Here is an 18,917-nt window from a genome sequence, read left to right on the forward strand (position 1 = left end):
CACTGCCCCGCGGACGGACCCCGACACACGATGCTCAGGGAGGGACCCAGACACGAGAGGCCCCAGAGTATCTGAAACCCATTTCTGTGAAACATTCAGAACAGGCTCATCCCCGCACAGGAAGGGGGCTCGTGGGGGGAGGGGAGTGTGATGGCTGAGGGGGACGGAGTTGCTTCTCGGGATGATGAAAATGTCCCACGAGCCATCGTAGCAGTGGTTCCACGGTCCCCAATCGTGCCAAAGCCCAGTGAAGTGAATACTTGGAAAGGGTGAACTTTATAGTTTGCAAATTATATCTCCACAGTAAAAACAATAGTGACCACCGGCCCCTTGCGGAAACAGCCGGCCGAGCCCTGGGTTAGGGTGTGGGCCGTGGGGCCAGACCCTCCCCCGGGTCTGCTGCCTGCTTGCTGTGTGGTCTCTGGGGGGGGGGGGGGGGGGGGGGTGGAAGGGACGTAACCTCTGACAGCCACCTCATCGTCCAGTTTAATAACAAAACTGGACAAAACCGGGGCGGCAACAGAACGCCGTGAGCTTGTGGTAGAACGTCATCGAATTTGGGCGTGTAAGAGACAACAGGGCCTGGCCGGTGGCGGGGCTCGCTGGGTCCTGCTCTGTTCTCATTGGAGGCACCGGGGTGCAGGGGACACCCGCACCCCGAGACGCAGCCTCCAGTGACCGTCCCGTCCTGGTCTCCACAGGGATCGCCCGGAGCCCTCACCCCACCTCGGCCCTGCACTTCCCCACGACCTCCATTCTGCCCCAGACGGCCTCCACCTACTTCCCGCACACGGCCATACGCTACCCACCTCACCTCAACCCCCAGGACCCGCTCAAAGATCTCGTGTCGCTGGCCTGCGACCCAGCCAGCCAGCAACCTGGACCGGTGAGTTTGCAGGGGGGGGCGACTCGGGCCTCCCCTCGGCCCCCCGGGCCGCCTGCCCACGCGGGGCTCCGGGCGATGTCCCCCGGGGCCCCGGCTGTCACTCAGCCTCCGTGTTGAATGGCCCTGTGGATGACAGGGCCGCCACCTTCCCTCGTCTGAAGCGCCCGGAGCTGGGCCAGGTCAGAACCGAGGCTCTTTCGCGTGTTGGAACCGACGGCGCGGAGCTGGCCCCAAACCCGCCACGGTCCCGTGGCTGCGGCGCGGGCCCACGCTCGCCAAACTCCCGCGGAAGCTTTTGGGGCTCAGAACGGTTGCGCCTTCCGGAGCTGGGGCCGAGGCGGTTGGCCGCAGGCCTGCCGGTGAAGGAGGCGGGGCGCGTGCGGACCCAGCCGCGAGGCCGGGTGTCGTGTAGGGTGAGGTGGCGTCTCTTACAAGGAGAGCAGAGGGGAAGAGAGCGGCTTGAGGAGGAGACAGGGGTCCCCGATGCCGCCGCGGGCCTGCGGGCTCAGGCGAGTGGGCACCAGAGGCACCCACCAGACTCGTCCCGGCCCCCGGCTGGCCCGGCCCGGCCCTGCTGCCCCTCAGACCCGCCCCCGGCGGGGCCCGCAGACGGCCGCCCGGGGCAGGGGGGCGCCCGCCGCCTTAACCACCTGTCTCTCTGTTCCTCCCAGTTAAATGGAAGTGGTCAGCTCAAAATGTCCAGTCACTGCCTTTCTGCTCAGATGCTGGCGCCCCCGCCCCCTGGGCTGCCGCGGCTGGCGCTCCCCCCTGCCACCAAACCCACCTCCGAGGGAGGAAGCACGTCGCCGACCTCGCCCTGTAAGCACTCGGGAAGCGGTGCCCGTGGCAGGGCGGGCGTCCCTGAGGGGCCCCCTCCCCTCCCCTCCCCGACTGCTGGGGCCCGGGGCTCAGGCCCGGCCTGCCGGGTGCTGGTGAGTTTGGTGGGTCCCCAGACGGAGGCCCACAGGGGCCCAAGGCAGCCTTAGGGAATGGAAGGAGAGGGCCGGGGGCAGTCTGGGGTCCCCGCGCGCCCACTCCCGGTGATAAGCGCCCTCCTCTGTGCGACGGGCAGGTGGCCGTAGGCGAAGATCTCAAACTGGCCGCCCTGGGGGCAGAGGGAGCCCCCAGAGGCCTTGTGTTTGTGCAAAATGAGCATTTGTCGTTGTCGTAGAATCAGGACAGCTCACTGGAAAATTTCCGGAGTTCTAGACTCTTGGGGGAGAAAGCAGCCGAAATGGGCCCGGCTCCTGCCGGGCGCCCAGGCTGGGCCACGCCTCTAGATGGGACAGCCCCCACCTGACCCCAGAAGGCCTTGAGTTGACTGCCTCGCCTTCTAGAACTTTCCACGCTCCGGATGCGGTTCCAGGTGACAGGTCGCTGGCCCCTCGTGCACCGCCAGCCTGGGAAGCGGCTCCCAGAATCGCACTCCCGAGGTCCACCCGTCAACGGTGGCCCTGCACCCAGCCTCTCCCTGCACCCCAGTGCGGGCTTGGGCGGGCCGTCCACCCTCCCCCAGGCTGCCTCACTCTGGGCCACCGTCCTCTGGGCCATCCCGTGAGGCCGTCTCAGTCGGTGACCCCGAGCAGATGGTCTCAGAGACCCCCGACCCCTCAGTCTGGCCCCCACACTGACTCTGAGCGTCTCTCTCCTTTCCTCCCCAAATGAGGTTCCTCACCCGCCTTGAGCAGGAGGGACTGTCGGTTCACCCCCTTCCCCACATGCGCACCCCCTGCCGCCAGCATCCACCGCCTTGCAGGGGGCCCAGGACAGCTTCGCGTACCGACGGGCTGTCTCCGAATGCCGCGTGCGGGGCAGAGCGCCGGGTTTGAATCCCGTCTCTGCAGCTCGCTCCCTGTGTGTCTTCGGGGAAACGCCCTCCCCTCTCTGAGCCTCCGTTTTCTCAGCTGCAGAATGGGACGGTCACAGAGCGCCCCGTCGCAGGGCTGTGGGAGCGAGCCGATGAGATAGATCGGAGAGAACAGTCAGTGCCCCACCAGGCGCAGAGTAGGGAGCAAATACGCGGGGAGGGTGACCTCCTTCCCCGTCTGTGCAGTGGGGCTAATGATCCCGTTTGCTAGATCGAGGCCACTGCGGGTTGAGTGGGCCTGGCACAGACCTGGATTCCTCCCCCTTCCCCTGCACGCGGATTTCACCGGCAAGTCCGGCCTGCCGCCTCCTCCCGCCAGACCCCCACCCCCCACCCAAGGGCCTCACGCCCCCCACATACCCCACCCTGGCTGATGCCACCAAGGGACCGTCCCGCCCTCCCCCACCCCCCCCCCCCCGGACCCCGGGCAGCCCTGGGCATCGTTTACTTGCCAAAAAAACGTAACCTGTCAGATGAAAGCCTCCGCGGCAACGTGTGTGCGCGCGCGCGCGCGTGTGTGTGTGCGCGCGCGTCTGTGTTGCAAACCCCCGGCCTTTCCCCCGAGCAGCCTCCGAGAGGAAAATTAATAAGTAAAGCGCCCTCAATAATTCATGGCGCCCCGCGCGGGCTGCAGGCCGCGGTAGCAGGACCGAAGCACACCCTGAATAATTCACAGGCGGTTTCTGATCATCTCATCTCGTGCCTGCGCTCTCAGCGGACGCCCCGCCCGGGTGACCCCGGGGCCCGAGACCGTGGGCTTTCCGGGGCTGACCCGGATCGGCTGGGGAGGGCAGCGAGCTTGGAGGCGCCGGGTGCTGGGTGCGAAGGCCCGGCTGTGTGACCCTGGGCAGCGGCCACCCTCTCTGGGTGCTCCCGCGCAGCCCCCTGCGCTAACGGGCTCTCGGTCTCTCTCCTCCCCGCAGCCTACTCTACGCCCGGCACGCCCCCTGCAAACCGTTCCTTTGTGGGATTAGGACCAAGGGATCCAGCGGGCATTTATCAGGCACAGGTAGGGGCCGAGAGGCCGGCTGGGGCGGGGTAGGGAGGGGCAGGGCAGAGGGGCCTGCCTGGGCACGCAGGGAGAGGCAGGCCGGCTGGTCCCATGCCGCCCCTCCAGCTGCACCCCTGGCACGGGAGCCAGCTTCCCATACCCTTCCAGGGCCTCGAGCCCACGCCCAGGAACGTGGTACGGCCCCAGACCCTGTGTGTCACCTCCCAGCGGGAGACACTCACGGCAGAGCTGCTGTGAGGCCGGGCTTTGTTACCGCCCCAGGCCCGTTTGTACAGATGGGAAGACTGAGGCCCGCAGAGGCGAAGGGATCTGCCCAGGATCACACAGCACGTCAGCCCAAGCTTGCAGCCCCCGAGCCTTTGTCCCCGCCCGTGCTGCTGGTCGGAGGGACCATGAGAAAGGAGGGCAGGGGGTGGCAGTGGACTCTAGGACTCCGGGGGCAGGTGGGGAAACTGAGGCAGCCCCTGGCAGGGGGCGGGGCCTCCCGGGAGAGCACGTGCACCCCCACCCCAGGCTCCAGCCCCAGAGGTGGAGAGGGGAGCAGCAGGGGCAGAGGCGGCATTGCTCCACGGAGTGGGCGCCAGGGTGGGGAGAGGGGGATGGGCCGGGCCGGGACACGGAGGCTCCCCGAGAGGAGGAGTGAGTTGCCTGAGGCTGCACAGCCGTGGAGGGCAGAGCCCCAGTGGGTCCGGAACTAAGACCGGTGGCTCCCAGCTTCCCGCAGGGTTGGGGTCTGGGTCTGTGCCGCACGCGGGCCGGGAGTGTGCTGCCAGATGGTGTCTGGGGGTGGTGGCTGGGCCCCGGGGCCCCCACCCCTCAGCGCGTGTTGGGGAGAGGGTTGCAGGATGTCAGGCAGCCCCAGGGCAGCCCCTCCGGTGCCCAGATGCACAGAGAAAGCAGCCCGGGGCTCCCCAGCATCTCCCAATTGCCGGAACCGCAGAGCGTGGGCATTTGTGGGCCCCCGGGGGCCACATTTGGTTGCTCCCGGGACCGCGGGAGGGTTTCCTGCAGCAGAGTCCATGCGCAGGGACTGAGGGGCACATCGGGTACCTGGCAGCTATATCCCCCTTCCTCGGCGGAGACCAGAATCGGCCGGGGACCCTCTGGGGCGGACCTGGTTGCTGCTGGCAGCTCACTGGGCCCAGAGTGTATGGAGAGGAGCCAGCCATCGCTCTCCCTCCCTGCCCGGGCCTCAGCAGTGAGTGCTCGCCCCTGGCTCTGCTCACCCACTCTGAACCTCCGTCTCTTCCTCTGGCCTTGGACACTTCCCGGGGGAGAGTCTTGGAAAGGCCCACAGCCGTCGAAGCTGGACCAGTTTTATCTAGAAAGGGCTCCAAAAGGCAGACACTGTCCCACACACCTTCCACACCCCGAGTATTAAGTGTTGTGCCTTGCTCAGAGTCACCCAGAAAGCTGGGGTGACTCCAGGACTCCCCACTTTGAGTTTGGGGTACCCCGTGGGCCACCCTCTCTAAGCCCTGGCGTGGATACTCCCACCCCCCAGGGCTCTGGAACCCGTGCATTTTCTCGCCGCCCCCAACCCCACATCCCCGATGGGAGGGGGGGAAATGTCCTGATCTCTTCAGAAACTAAAGGTAATAAAAATGACAAGGAGGAGGCCTTGCCTGCTTAGCCCTTCCCCAGGTCCCCACCCCCCTGCCGCATCTCTCCATTATCGACCGCCGCACGGGGGTCCACCCCAGCAGACATCCTACAAGAGGAGGGAAACCGAGGCAGACCAGGGCAGTACTTTGGTTCTGCGTGCTTCTCATTTCCCCCTATGGTCCAGTGGGGCCCAGACTGGTAGGAACCTAGGGGAGGGGGCCTCCAAGGCCCTGCCTGGGGAGGGAGGGGTTGGAGCTGGTGCAGAGGTGGCCGGCAGGAGAGAAGGATCAGGGTCCCCGGGCAGGGGACTTGGCACCGACAAAGGCTAGAAACGCCAGAGAAGCAGCTTGAATGTGGGGTTTGTCCTGAGGGCCGTGGGGAGCCATGGAAGGGTTGAGAGTGAGGGAGGGGCACAACCAGATCTGAGAATGAGAAAGAACTCTCGGAGGCTGGCATTGGTGGGGTGTGTGGGGCACGGAAGGGAGATGTCAGATTGATGGGAGACTCCCAAGGGAGCCTGGGTTGTAGAAGAGGTGAGGCCTCAGTCCGGGTGAACAGGAGGGCATCCCTGGGAGAGACCCTGCCCACACTGCTGTTGGCTGGACCACAGATCTGTGGACTAGGGGCACCCCAGTTCCCTGGGGTCAGGTGCCCCTCTCTGCTCCCTGCAGACCCTGAAGGGAAGGAAGGGCGGGGAGGAGGAAACCATGAGACCCTGTTCCCCACTCTCGGAGCCCCTGTGCAAAGGGCTCAGAGCTCAGAGGCCTCTCATTTCTGACCCAGTCAGCACTTCTGCGTCTGCCTTCATTATTCCTGGGAGGTTTGCTTTCCTCTGCGCCCCCCCCAGCCCCCAGTCCCAGCCTAGAGCAGCTCTGTCCCTCCCCACGCCTTCCCATCCTCTGCCTCCTCGCCGGTGCCCCTCCCCTGATCAATATCCCCCTCCTCCGTCAGTGCCCCTCCCCCATCAATTTCTCCTCCCCCATCAGTGTCCCTCCCCCAGGTCAATATCCCCTTCCCCATCAATATTTCTCCCTGATTAACATCTGCTCCCCCATCTACGCCCCTCGCACATTGGTGCCCCTCCCCCCGGTCAATTCAACTGATCGCCGTCTGGTCAATTACCTTCCTTCACCTCCCACATACATCCCCCCAGCCCTGAGCCATCTATCACTTCTTTGGTCCCCGGATTGGGGCTCCGCGGACCCCGATGCCTCTGCCCCCTCCCCAATGTGGTGGGGTCCCCCCTCCAGCATTTCACACCAGGATCCTTTCTGCCCAGAAGCACATGACACCCGTCCAGCAGATAGATGAGCCAAGGACCAGAGGGGTTAAGCCGCATGCCACAGCCGCACTGGCAGCTCCAGCCAGGCCCGGGGGGGAGTCCGCAGCCGGGACCTCACCCCTGGTTCCTCACCTCGGTCCCCCAGTCAGCGGAAGAGGAGGATGTTAAGTTACTGGGACCAGAGGCCTGGGAGGGAGGAGAGAGGAAGGGAGGAAGGGCCAAGGGGAGGCCACCATGGGGGAGGGTCACGCCCAGAGTCTGTCTGGTTGCCAACAGAAACCAGACATGAGGTAATGGCCAAGATGAACTTGAACTTGGCTGGAGGTGGGGGGCTGGGAGCCATGGCGCCAGTTCATTGGGATGGCCCACAGGGCGGCCTGGTTGGAGGGGCACGATCGATTTACACCAGGGGTGGGGGGGCAGCGCTACTCAGCATCAGTTGGGGGGGGGTCCCCAGGCCGGCCCCACACAGGTGCAGTCGATGCATTTCCAGGGGGCAGGGTCTGTTCCCCGTGACTTCCCTGTGGAGACCAGGACTGGAGCTGTCCCCGATCCCGAGCCTCAGCGCCACCCCCCCACCTCCCCCCCCCCGTAAAGTGGAAGTCATGGCCCCTCAGTGGCCAGGCCAGAGGTCCAACCTGGGCAGGGGAGGAGCGGGGGCTGGAACCACACAGGCCCCAGCCTCAGTTCCACTTTGGTGCTCCCACGCTGGTGGACTTAGGCAAACGGCTTGACCTCTCTGGGCCCCTGTCCTCTTCACTTTGAAACGGGGTGGCGGCCAGGGTGGGGGCAGCGTTTGTTTAAAAAAAGAAAACGAAAGGAAACAGCCCCGATCGATCGCACGGCCTGGATATAAGGGGGCACATCCTCTCCCCTATTCTGTGCTCAGGGCACTGAGGCTCAGAGACCTGGCTCTCAACAAAACCACAGGACGCTCGAATAGATTGACATTGCAGGTAAAGAAAAGATAAAAAACAAATCAATTAAAAGAAAATCGTTGTAGCATTAAGTATATTCTGCAAGCCGCATGTTACGTGCCGGAAGCTTTCTCTGGGGCTTCTCCAGAATTCAAATTTCACTGGGCATCCTGTACTTTGTGTAGCAGCCTTGCTCTGGGGCAGGCACTCGCCCAGGGTCACCCAGCAGGTTATGACAGGTCCGGGATAAGGGAGGCGGGGGTCACAGGTCACAGGGAGGTGGGTGTGGGCAGTGGCCAGCGAGGTCAACAGGAGAGTCTGACCCCCATCTCTCTCTCTCTCTCTCCCTACCCCCCCCCCCCTTTCTCTCTCTGTCCCTGTCGGGCACCCAGTCCTGGTATCTGGGATAAGAAAGATTTCTTCCCACGCCCTGCTCCTCCTTCGCGGGAATCCCAGGGGGCCGCACAGCCGGCCCCTGGCCCACGTTTTCAGTGGAAAGTTACAGCAAGCAAGAACACCCCGCCGACTCCCAGCCTGGCCGAAAAGACAAAACAGGCACATACGTACACACAGGAGGAAAACAAGCAAAAAGGAAAAAAAGGCAAAAAAAAAAAAAAAAAAAAAAAAAGACAAACGGAAAAAAAAAAAAAAAAAAAACACCATAAAAATCAACCCACCCAGCCAAGAAGACAAAAGGTGAAGACAGCAACCGTTCAGACTCTCGGGACGCCACCGCCGGACCAGAGGGCCAGGCCCAGCCACCGCTCGGAGGTCGGAGGTCGGGGCGTCTTCCTAAGTTATTCATCTCCTCTGGGCTGCTGCTCCGGAAGGTCGGGCGCCCGCTCCCCGCCTCCGCCCAGGACCAGGTGAGCGCGGCCTGGTGCCCCTGCCCAGGCCCCACGGGGCAGGACACCCAGCCAGGCCACCTCTGCCCGATGTGGGCCGGGCCTCCGCCGAGTGGGGACGCAGGCGCTGTGGGGACGGTGGGCGGCCGGCGAGGACCCCAGCCGCGGGCAGCAGAGGCCGCCCTGGAGGCCCCGGGCGGGCAGGGAAGCGGCGAGGGCAGAAGAGGGTTGTGGGGAGACCCTGCGTGTCTCCGGGGGACTGGGACGCGCGGCAGAAACTTTCTCCGGAGCGTCCTGCCCCGACGCGTGCACGCGCCCGGCTGGGCTCGCTGGGGACTTGGTCTTTCAGCCCCAGGCCTGCCCTGTTTGGGAGGAGAAGTCTCTATGCAATTGACCCCCAGCTCCACCCCTCGGCATTGGAGGCCACCGCACCCCGCCGCCGCCGGCCCTGCTCCACACGCCCCCCGGGGAGGGACCCACGTTGCACACACTGTAAGAAATGCACTTTCCGAGGAAGGGGCTGGGGCGCGTGGAGAGACCCAGAGCTCCCCGGGAGGGGACACCTGTCTGGAGCCTCCATCCACCCGAGCCTTGGGAGGGGAGCCCCCCCCCCGCCGCCACGTAGCCCACGGAGGTGGGAGGTGAGAGCGAGTGGTTTAAGTGCCTGATTCCCACCGCCCGCCCCCCTTTGTCCAGCTGGGATGCGAAATGGCCGGGGGCCCCTTCCATTCCCTCCCACAGCCCGGCTGCCTCCAGTCACTGACCCTCATTGCTGTGTCCCCCTCAGAGGTAGAGAGATGGGACTCCCCCACCCCACCCACGGTCGGCCCAAGGGGCAGAGCTGGGCGTCCCTCAAGCCCTGCTGCGCTCGGGCACAGGGGTGGGATCTGGGGAGCCAGCGGGCCCTCCCTCGCCTCCTCTGCCAGTGCCTTACATCCTGGAGCGACACCCCCTCCCTGGTGCCTCCCGGCCCAAAGGGGGACCACGGTTTGCACTTTCAACTTCCCCCCGCCGAAGTGGGGCGCAGCCAGGGAGGTGCATTGTGGCCGGGCCCCCACAAGGAAAGCAGGCCGGTCACTGTAGTCCACGTAGGCCTGGATGGGGTCGGGGGGGGGGGGTTCTGGCCAGGGGAGGGAGGGGCCGGCGCCTGGGGGGGTCCCCTGTAGCCACGTAGGGGACCCCCCATCCGCTAAACGTTTTCCGTTGAGCCGCTCCAAAAACACTAAGCTGGGGACACCGGGTGCCCCCCAGCCCCGGCTCCCTGGCCCCACCCCACCTCCCGCCCGGGATGGCCATCTTGGGTGGGGGGCCTGGGAGGGGGTGTTAGGTGTTCCCGGGTCACCAGGCCCAGACACAGGGGCCCCTCCCATCCCGTCCCAGGCCCAGCTGGCCTCCTCCATGCCTGGCCCTGGGGGAAACCTCCCCCACCGCAGCCCCCCACCCCCCGCCTGGGCCAAAGCCATCGCCCTGGGGAGGGCCTCCGCATCACCTGCTCCCAGCCTGGCCCTTCTCCCCCTCTCCCGTGCCCCAGGCCTGGCCAGCCTCTCCCACCTTCCCAGAAACTGGACTTTCCTCCCAAACCAGCCCAAGGGGCTTGGCAAACCCACTCGACCATAGAGAGAAAGACCCGTCCCCACCAACCCCCCTCCCATCGTCCAGAGGCTTCCAAGAGCCCTTGGTCCGTCCGTCTGTCCCCAGGGCCCCCTCCACCGGGTGGCCGTAGGGGACCAAAGCATGGGCCGCTCTCCGGGAGGGCAGGAGGGGGTGGGTCGTGCAGTTGGGGTATCCGGAAGCTTCTCAGCCGGGAACCTTAGGGTGCGGGTAGGCAGGGGAGGGGAGGGGCGCCTGGCACCCCCCAGCTGCCTAACTTTGCATGGTGCTTAGTCGGGGATTCCTGTGACCTGGCTCCTGATGTCAGCTCGCTGTGGCTGACACTGCATGGCAAATGATACCTGGCTCTGTCTCCCCCCCCCCGCCCCCCCAGCCCCCCCCACCCTCCAACACTACCCCCTCCTCTTTAAAAAAAAAAAAAGATACAAAAAAAAAAAACCTTAAAAAAACTCCATGTTTCCTAATTTGCACGGAATTTTCTACCACATGATGTGCCTTGCCTTCCGAAGATAAGTATTACCTTTAAACAATATCAGCGCACAGATAGCCGCATGTTCTGCTCGTGTAGTTAAAAAAAAAAAAAAAAAAAAAGACAAAACAATGACATGAAATAAAGAATAAAAATTGAAGAGGGATGTATTTCTATTTGTAAAAAAAAAAAAAAAGAAAAGAAAAAAAAAACGAAGAAGAATTAAAAAAAAAAAAAAGCAAAATCACACGCTAAAGAAAGCAATCCACAGAATAATCGCCCCACGGTCCGCACCCCCCACCCCCCACCCCCCACCCCCGGCTCCGCGTCTCCTGCCGCATTGGGGGTGCTCGCTGGTGCTTTGCCACCCCCAGCCCCACCCCTGGGCTCCAGGGGGGTCATTTCCGAGTCCCCTGCCCACGGCAGCAGCGGACAGACCTCAGGGGTGCACCCTGGCCCCCCGGCCGGCGGTGTCCCCATGGGGTGGCCATCCTGCCCACAGCCAGACTTCATCCCACCTCTCCTGCAGGCTGGCGTCCCCCCCCCCCGTCCCCCGGCTCAGGGTCACATTGCCATCCCACCCCCAAGGCCCCCCTCCAGCCCCCCAGGCACCCCTTGCTTGTTGCCAAAGGACTCGCCGGCCCCCCCATCCCTGGAGACTGGCCTTGGGCGGCCTTTCCCGTCCTGCCCTCTCCGCCCCCCCCCCCTCCCCCCCCCGGCCCCAGCACCCAGTTCTGTGTCTTCCAGCTGTGACTGTGGAAGGTATTCGGTATGAAGCAAACAGAAAACAGGAGCCAAACCCAATAATATGCAATATCTGTCCGTCTGTACCTGTAGACCTAGTCCAGCCATCGTGGGCCCAGCCCGGGCCGGCGGGGACAGGGACAGCCCGGGCACAGGCCTCCCGTCTCGTGGCTGCTGACACTGTTGTCTTTTCCTTGAGTTTATTTCCTTCCCTTCCCTTCCTTCCCTTCCCTTCCTTCCTTCCTTTCTCCTTGTCTTCAGTTTCCTTTGCTCTTTATTCAACCAAAGCTGAGACAGTGGCAGACCGAGGGTGTCAGAGGGCTGAGTTTCTCGACCTGCGGCCCCCACCCAAGCCCACCGCGCATCTCCCGAGGGGACCCGGCAGGCAGATGGCCCCCATTCATTGACCTGCTGCCCGCCCCCCCCCCCAGAGCGGTGGGGGTGGGGGGGCCCGCAGGCCGGCCCTGGCTTCATCCACCATCAGAACTCATACCATGTCCTGTTGCAAAACGACACCTCAGCAGGTCCCAGGGGGCAGGTCGCGGTCTCAGTGGCCAAAACACTGCCCCTAAGATCTGTCCTTAGGTCCGAGGGCCCGAGGCCACGCGTGTCCGTGTTCATGCGGCTGATTTCTGGTTTTTATTCCCCTCCCCCCAGAACTGGGGAGCAGCCACTGGAGAGTCCCTACCGGGACCCCACCCCGAGGGCTTCTCGGGGACCCCGTGGTCCCCCCCACGGTCCCTTCGCAGCCCGCCCCGCCTGACCCCAAGTTCCAGCCGTGCTGTAGAAAAGAACCGGGAGGCCTCCCGAGTACATACAGATGGCCCCCCCGTCCTCTCTTGGACGAGGACCTGGAATACCAACCAGGTGGAGGGGGAGGTGTGGAGAGGCGAGCAGTCCCGGGCCCGTCCAGCCGAGGAGAAAGGGGGTCGGGGGTCCCCAGGCCCAGGTCCGGGCCCCAGGCTCCTGCCGAGTTCTGAGCCCAGACCTCCACCCGTGAGCTAGACAATCAGACCCAAGAGGAACCCCGGAGCAGACGTGGGGGGCAGCCGCACCCCCCAGGCAGCAGACAATTCCAGCCTCAGCCCCACACATCCCCGTCTCTGTTCTGGAACCTTCTGTCTGTCCCCAGGGACAGCAGCCGTTAGGCAGGAGCCTGGGGCCAGAAGCAGCAACCCCAGGCCCCTGCAGGATAGACCGCGCAGACCCCCTCCCCACTCTGGCGTCCCCCACGGTACTTTGGACTTTTTTCTCATTAATACAGATCATACAGTGGCTACTTTTTATTTTGGCCTGGATTCCCTCTCTGAGACCCTGGCTTTCACTTTCTTTTTGGAGGGTGTTGGGAGGGAGATTCCAGACACACATCCTCAAATCCGGCTTCCTCCCATCTTTCCCCATCTCCGCCCCTCGGGACGCCTCCTGAGAGTCCCCCCTCCAAACTGACACAGCCTCTCCCATCCAGCCAGCCATCCCGAAGCGTCTCGGAGCGTGTGGGGACCCCTGAGCTGGCCCACCCCCACCCCCGGGCGAGGCAGGGACACAGACCCAAAGCCGTACCAGTGCGACTTGTTGCGATACCAAAACAGCCTTTTCCCAAGCAGTGCCTCACATGTCTGCTGGTGTGGCTTTGGGGTTCTCCTCCCCTGTTCCCCAGGGCCCCCCCCAGGCCCTCAGGAAAGAGGAGGCGGGATCCAACAGGAGTAAGGGCTCTGGGAGAGGAAGGAAGTCACTCCCCGCCCCAAGCTACCGCCCTCCCCACAGCCCTCCATTCACACCTCCTGGCTACAAGGGGACCCACTGGAAGGGGACAGGGGGCTGTGTCCCAGCCCCCTCCGGCCAGGAGCCCCCGGTCCACTCCCCCAGTGCATCAACCCCCCACCCCTCCATCTTGGGTCCCAGTCAGGCCTCTAAAACCAAAGTCCCTTCAAATCCGGGGGTCCTGGCCTCTGCGCCCAGCCTCCTGCCCTCCCACCCCCAGGACCCCGCACGCACGGGGGACAGACGAGAGAGTCTGAGGGACAGAGCACAGCACGGGGGAGACAGGGAGGAAGGAGAGAGACCCACTGGACTCTGAAGTTCCTTTCTTTTCTTTCCTTTTCTTTTCCTCCGAGATATTTTTTGAGGTTCCCCCCCCCCATTTTGTATTTTACTGATATTACCAGGATAGTTTACTCTGTTTCTTGCTTCCTGCTTGCCACACACACCAGATCTCACACACACACACACACACACACACACACACACACACGTGCGCGCGCGCGCGCGCCACGTTCATGAACCCAAGTTGGGAGAAGCCTCGGGCTGGGTCTGCCGCCCCCCCTCCCTCCCCAGGTGGGGACGGGGGACATCTAGGCGGACCTGGCCAACTCCTCCCTTGCCCGGCTCACCCGCCTGCCCCCTCCTCACATCATACTCTGATCATAACCTTGTATATTACGCAGTCATTTCGGGTTTTGCAGACGCGCCTACCTAAGTACCATTTACAGAAAGTGACTCTGGCTGTTATTATTTCGTTTGTTTGTTTCCCTATGCAAAAAAAAAAAAAAGAAAAAGAAAAAGAAAAAAATGAAAAAAGGGGGGGTTCCGTAAAAGATTCAATAAAAAGCAAAAAAAAAAAAAGAAAAGAAAAGAAAAAGAAAAATGTATAAAAATTAAACAAGCTTAAGCTTCGACTCTTTCTGACTGTCTCGGGTCCTTTCTGTGCTGAGTGTGGGCCGTTCTGTGCCGGAATGAAGGGCAGATGCCGGGCCAGTGGCCTCAGGAAGCAGGGACCCCAGCACTTCGGAGAATCGGGCAGGTGTTCTGAGGTCTTTAGATCAAGTGTCCCCCAGAGACACTCCACAGTGTCTGGAGACATCCGTTGACAGGGGGTGGGGGGGTGGGGGGGGCACGGATGCTGTTCAGCCCCCCACATTGCCCGGGACGCCCCCGACAGAGAGTGATCTGGGTCCAGGTCCTTCCTGCACGGTCCCTAGTGGCTCCAGTGGTCTCCCACTCCCAGGATGGGCCACTTCACACCCCCCAAGCCTTTGCCCTGCTGTTCTGCTCTCTGCAGCCTCCCCTCCCTACGCAGACCCTTCAGGTCCTCCAACATCCTCTTCCTCCGGGAAGCCTGCCCGGGTTTCCCCCACCGGTCTCGGATTCCCCCAGGGTCTTCAGCCAACAAACTCCGTGGTTATCTAGGGAGCACCTGCTCTGTGCCAGGAATCTCCGCCTCCCCACCCCCCCCCACCACCACCCCGGCTCCCAGGACAGAAGCTGGCACACAGACGATGCTCCATAACATGCAGGATGCGTTCCCTCTCTTTTTCCACCTGTCAAAGTCCCATTCATTCAGCAAAGATTTCCGGAGCATCTGCCGAGTACCAAGTACTGGGGACACGGCACGGAACAAAACGCCCAAAATAACCTGCCTTCAGAGCCGTTACAGCTCCAAGTTGCGGAGATGCAGGGTAAACAATAAAAATCAGCAAGATACATATCGGAGGAGGTAGGTGCCAAAGAAGTAAAGCAAAGTAAGGGAAGGGAGAGTGGGCCTCACATGAGGAGGTAGCATCTAAACAAAGACCTGAACAGAAGGAGGGAAACAGCCCTCTGAAAATCTGACAGATGAGTGTTTCAGGCAGAGGGCACAGTGTGTGCAAAGGCCCTGGGGTAGGACCCCGCCTGGCGTGTTGGAGGAACAGCCAGGAGACCGGTGTGGCTGAAGCAGAGGGAGGGACTGAGGAAGGAGGGGAAGGGACAGGGCAGGTCCTGCATGCAGGGTCTTCTGGACCACCGCCAGGACTTGGGCTTTTCTTCCAGGAAGGTGGGAGCCCTGGAGGGCTGTGGGCAGAGGAGGCTGGGACCTCACTCGGTTCCAACACCCTCTCGTCCAGGGGGCCTCCCCCACCTGCCTGGGCAAAGCCCCCGTTCACCCTCCGAGCTCCCAGCCCCCAGCCCCCAGTCTGTCCCACCCTGGCCCTGGTCACACAGGGCTGGCAGTGCTCGTGTCCGGTTCTCCCCCAACCCCAGTAGCCATGGGGGCTTCTCAAAGGCTGGGGGCAGATAGGAGCGAGGCTGTGGGGGCACAGCAGCATTGCAGGTATGAGGGGCAGTCACTTCCCTTTCTTGGGGGGGCTGGGATCTCCGAGGCATTGCCCCTCATCCTACGCCCCCATTCCAAGTCCCCCAGAGACCTCCAAGAGCCCCCCAATTTGGGCAACCAGAGCTCTCTGCTGCACAGGCTCCTTCCATACTCCAACAGACCTACCCGGGAGGGATGATTACATCCCTTTTTACTGATGGGGAAACTGAGGCATATAGAGAGAGGACGCACAAAGGGACCAGGCACAGTGCCCCTACACTCCACGCAGATGCACGGCCCCACGCCGCCAACCAGATAGGAACAGACGACAGTCGTCGAGGGAGGGGGGGGGGTCCGAGGCAGCCCAGACCCCACCTCTTCCCGTCCCCTGCCCCATCTTGGACAGGGCTGGGTGCTTCTGCCCTCGGCAGCAAGGTTCTGGCGCCCCCTCGTGGACGGGACGGGGAGCTGGACCCAGAAGCCAGTCTTGGGCGCAGGCGTGGCAGGCAGCCCCCAGCCACCTGCGCCCTCACCCCCACCCTGCAGCCCAGCCCCTCCCCGCAACGAGATAGGGGGCCCTAGCAGGAGCTTCTTTTGCGGGATGAAGGTTCAGCCTGTTGTGGGGGCTCAGACAGCGTTGGGGGTCATTTGGGGTAGGGCTCATGCGGGATGGGGGCTCGACCCCCATCAACCAGAGGTGGGGGGGTCAGTCTGGAGCTCAGCCCAGGGTGGGGGGCTCAGCCGGGGTCGGGGGTCACTCAGGGCTGTGGGACTTCACCAGGGGTGTGGGGCTCAACCCAGAGTGGGAGGTCAACCGGGCTTGGGGTCCTCAGACCGGAGGTCAGGGCTCCGCTATTTAGCGGGGGGGGATCTCCAGGAAAGCGTCTGTGGTTTTGGATGTTGGCCCCTGAGGTGATGCAGTTCTTGGCTTTGGGGGGGGGGAGCTGTCCCAACACTGCAGGCTGTTCGCCGTCCCCTGGGCCCCCAACTAAATGCCATACAAGGGACGCGGGCTTGCGACAGCGACAAAACGCTCCCCGCCCCATTTCCAGACGCCCCTAGAGGAGAAGTCCCGCCCCTGCGGAAGGGGAGGAGCCTACACGGCCCCGCCCTTCTCGCGACCTCTCCGACCTCCGCTCCGCCCCCACCCGGAACCCCCGCGTCGTCCGGACCCCAGAGCCGCAGTCCGGGTGCTCACGCTGCGGCCTTCTAGATCCCCCAAGCCTGTTCGAGGACGGCCGTGCGCCCGGCCCCATCCGCGCCGTTTCAGCATCACAAAAAAGCTGGCATTTATTCGACACCTTTTGGGTTCCGGGTTCTGTGCCCAGGATTTTTGTGGACATCATTTCACTTCGTCCTCATGACAACTTATAAAGGACCAAGTTATTTTCCTCTCCCCCCCCCCCCCTTTTACGGGACAGGACACTGAGGCACAGAGACGTTAAGTTACATGCTTAGGGCCGCACAGCAAGGACAGAGCCGCGGAGCCGCCACCCAGAGGGCAGGGCAGGAAGAGGGGGTGATGACGCCGCGTCTCCTCCCAGCCTCGGCACCCGCACGCAGTCCCAGCTGGGGGGGTGGGGGGGTGGACAGTGACCAGAAACTCGGCACGCGGTGGGAGGGGCGCTCGTCTCCCAGGAAACCGCCCTGCGCTCCGCATCGGCTGGAAGTTCTTGCCCAGAAGCAGCAGAAGCGAGATTGCAGAAGGACTGGACCGGGCCTGGGCCCTGCAAACACTGGAGAGCCAACTGCACGGTTTCTGCCCCACGTCCCTCTTGCCAGTGAAAAAGGGGGCTGGGGCAGGATGTGCTGGGGAAGGGGACGCAGAAACGCCCAGGTAAATGCAAAGAAGCCTCCCAGAGGGACTTGGGGTGGGTCCTGAGCGCTCCTCATTCAGGGACCCTTCACCCCGAACCCCACATGGGATAATTCCCCTGGCCCCAGGACCGGGACTTTGCTTGCAGAGTGCAGAGCAGGCATGGGGGCAGCCCTGGAGGCCTGCCTGGAGGAGGCAGGCGAGACACCTTCATCTGGAGGAGCTCACCACTCCTTCACGGTTTGGAGGCACCTCTCTCTCCTCCAGCTCCAGCCCCTGGTCACCCTCTGCTTCTTTCTCCTCCTTTCTCACACTCCCCACGTCCTCCTCTTTGTTGCTGTGGAAACGAGAAGGGTCCAGAACACCTCACTTAATAAGGACTTCCAGCGCTCCCGGCCTCTTGCGATTCTCCCAGAACCTCCCAAACCCCCACGCTTTGTTGTTCCCATTGTACACAAGGGGTGCTGAGGCTCGGACAGGTTAGGACCCTTGCCGGAGCCCCCCTCCGGCCCCCCCCCCGTGAGCTACAGGAGCCCCAACCGTCCTGAGTCTCAGAACTGCAGGTGCCCCAACAGGCAGAGAGCCACGGAGATGGGTGCGTGGATGGGTGGCTAGGTGAGCGAGTGGCTGGGTGACAGAACAATAGAAGGCCACGTGGGTGGACGGGGGGACAGGTGGACGGTCGCACGGGTGGATGGAGGCAGCAGCGATGGGGGCTGGATACACCCGTCTCCGGGAAGCCTCCTCGTTTTCAGGTGAGTAGTCAGGAGGGAAGTCCGTGAGGTTATGGGAGGCCCCATCGGTTCTGAGTCCAAGAACCCCCCCCCCCCCGGCCCTGCCCTGCCTGCCTCCTCCGAGGCTCTGGGAGGAGAGGGGAGAGACTCCCGGGGGGGCCGGTGGTTCGGCAGGGGAGGGGGGGGGCTCAGGCTCAAAGGGGGCCCACCTGTCGCGGGCCTCTCTGCACCAGACGGCGTAGACCACGGTGAAGACGAAGGTGAGGAAGAGGGCGGCCAGCGCGGCCCCCAGCCCCACCAGCCACGGCTTCCTCTGGGCCACTGCGGGCGGGGCGGGGCAGGGTCAGAGGCTGGGCCACCGGGTGGGGACTCCCTTCCCACCTCCTCTCCCTCCCAGAGGCCTTACAGGGCTGTGCCTGAACCAGGCACGGGACCAGAGCTTCCAGAAGGGAGACCCGGCCAGTGGACATCCAGAACCTGTCCATCCTTGTGGGTCTGTCCTCGCCTCTCTCCAGTAGGTTCTGGGGTGCCACCCCCCCCCAGAGGAGGAAGTGGCCTGCCCAGGATACCCCGGGGCAAGGTGTGGCTGGTGTGGCCGGAAGTGAGGGGTGGGGCCCCCTTCTCTGGATTCGGGGCCTGCCGGGGAAGGGGCCTCAGGGTCCCAGGCATCCCAGCACCCTGTCTCCCTGAGGACGCCCCCCACTCCCCACATCCAGAGCCGGGGTGGGGCTGGGGGAGAGGCTGAGGAGAGGTGGGGAACTCCTTCCCCGAACACCTACTGTGTGCCAGCACCTGCAAGGGTTCTTAACCCCTGGCACCTCCTTTGTGCCTGATGTCTTGTCCCCAGGTTGCAGAATTGCGTCTGGCATTCCAGAGGGACACGGTTGTCCCAGCTAGGAAGCACAGCCTGGAACTAGCACCCCGCACCCCAACCCTCCCCGTCCTAGGACATTCATCTCCGAGTGTGACCTTAGCTAGAGCCTACAAACTCCCTCATCCTTTGGGTGGCCTGGACTTCCATCCCCGCTCTGCCAACAGCAGCCAGCGACACCTGGCCGGT

General features: G+C 63.4%; 2 protein-coding genes across 10 annotated transcripts in view; one reads left to right on the plus strand and one right to left on the minus strand.

Annotated features, from left to right (window-relative positions):
- NFIC (nuclear factor I C) overlaps window positions 1-11,471 on the plus strand; it is a 64,021-nt gene extending 52,550 nt beyond the window's left edge. For 4 of the 9 annotated variants that reach the window (XM_045043479.1, XM_045043489.1, XM_045043493.1 and 1 more), the window contains 3 exons: window positions 702-886; window positions 1,558-1,705; window positions 7,962-11,471. In XM_045043479.1, coding sequence (XP_044899414.1) covers window positions 702-886; window positions 1,558-1,705; window positions 7,962-8,269 — 641 coding nt within the window. In that variant the 3' untranslated portion in view covers window positions 8,270-11,471. Of the gene's footprint in view, window positions 1-701; window positions 887-1,557; window positions 1,706-3,676; window positions 3,763-7,961 lie in introns of all 9 variants that reach the window. The other 5 variants (XM_045043480.1, XM_045043500.1, XM_045043491.1 and 2 more) reach the window with 3 other exon arrangements.
- Window positions 11,472-16,571: 5,100 nt separating this feature from the next.
- On the minus strand, window positions 16,572-18,577 carry LOC102900455 (small integral membrane protein 24-like). The gene is made up of 3 exons (XM_006928248.5): window positions 18,264-18,577; window positions 18,067-18,178; window positions 16,572-17,460 (listed from the first exon to the last, which is right to left on the minus strand). The coding sequence occupies exons 1-3, from the start codon at window positions 18,340-18,342 to the stop codon at window positions 17,334-17,336; spliced, it is 318 nt and encodes a 105-aa protein (XP_006928310.4). The 5' UTR covers window positions 18,343-18,577; the 3' UTR covers window positions 16,572-17,333.
- Window positions 18,578-18,917: the final 340 nt, after the last annotated feature.

Source organism: Felis catus, chromosome A2, assembly GCF_018350175.1.
Source record: "Felis catus isolate Fca126 chromosome A2, F.catus_Fca126_mat1.0, whole genome shotgun sequence".
NCBI lineage: Eukaryota > Metazoa > Chordata > Mammalia > Carnivora > Felidae > Felis > Felis catus.

What these genes read in the sequence shown, in the direction of transcription:
- LOC102900455 (XM_006928248.5), bottom strand. Translation starts at nt 18,342, where the DNA reads ATGGACAGGTTCTGGATGTCCACTGGCCGGGTCTCCCTTCTGGAAGCT. An exon ending in CCTGGTTCAGGCACAGCCCT is followed by an intron (nt 18,179 to 18,263) that starts GTAAGGCCTCTG and finishes CCCCGCCCGCAG; the next exon opens with TGGCCCAGAGGAAGCCGTGG. An exon ending in TGCAGAGAGGCCCGCGACAG is followed by an intron (nt 17,461 to 18,066) that starts GTGGGCCCCCTT and finishes TCGTTTCCACAG; the next exon opens with CAACAAAGAGGAGGACGTGG.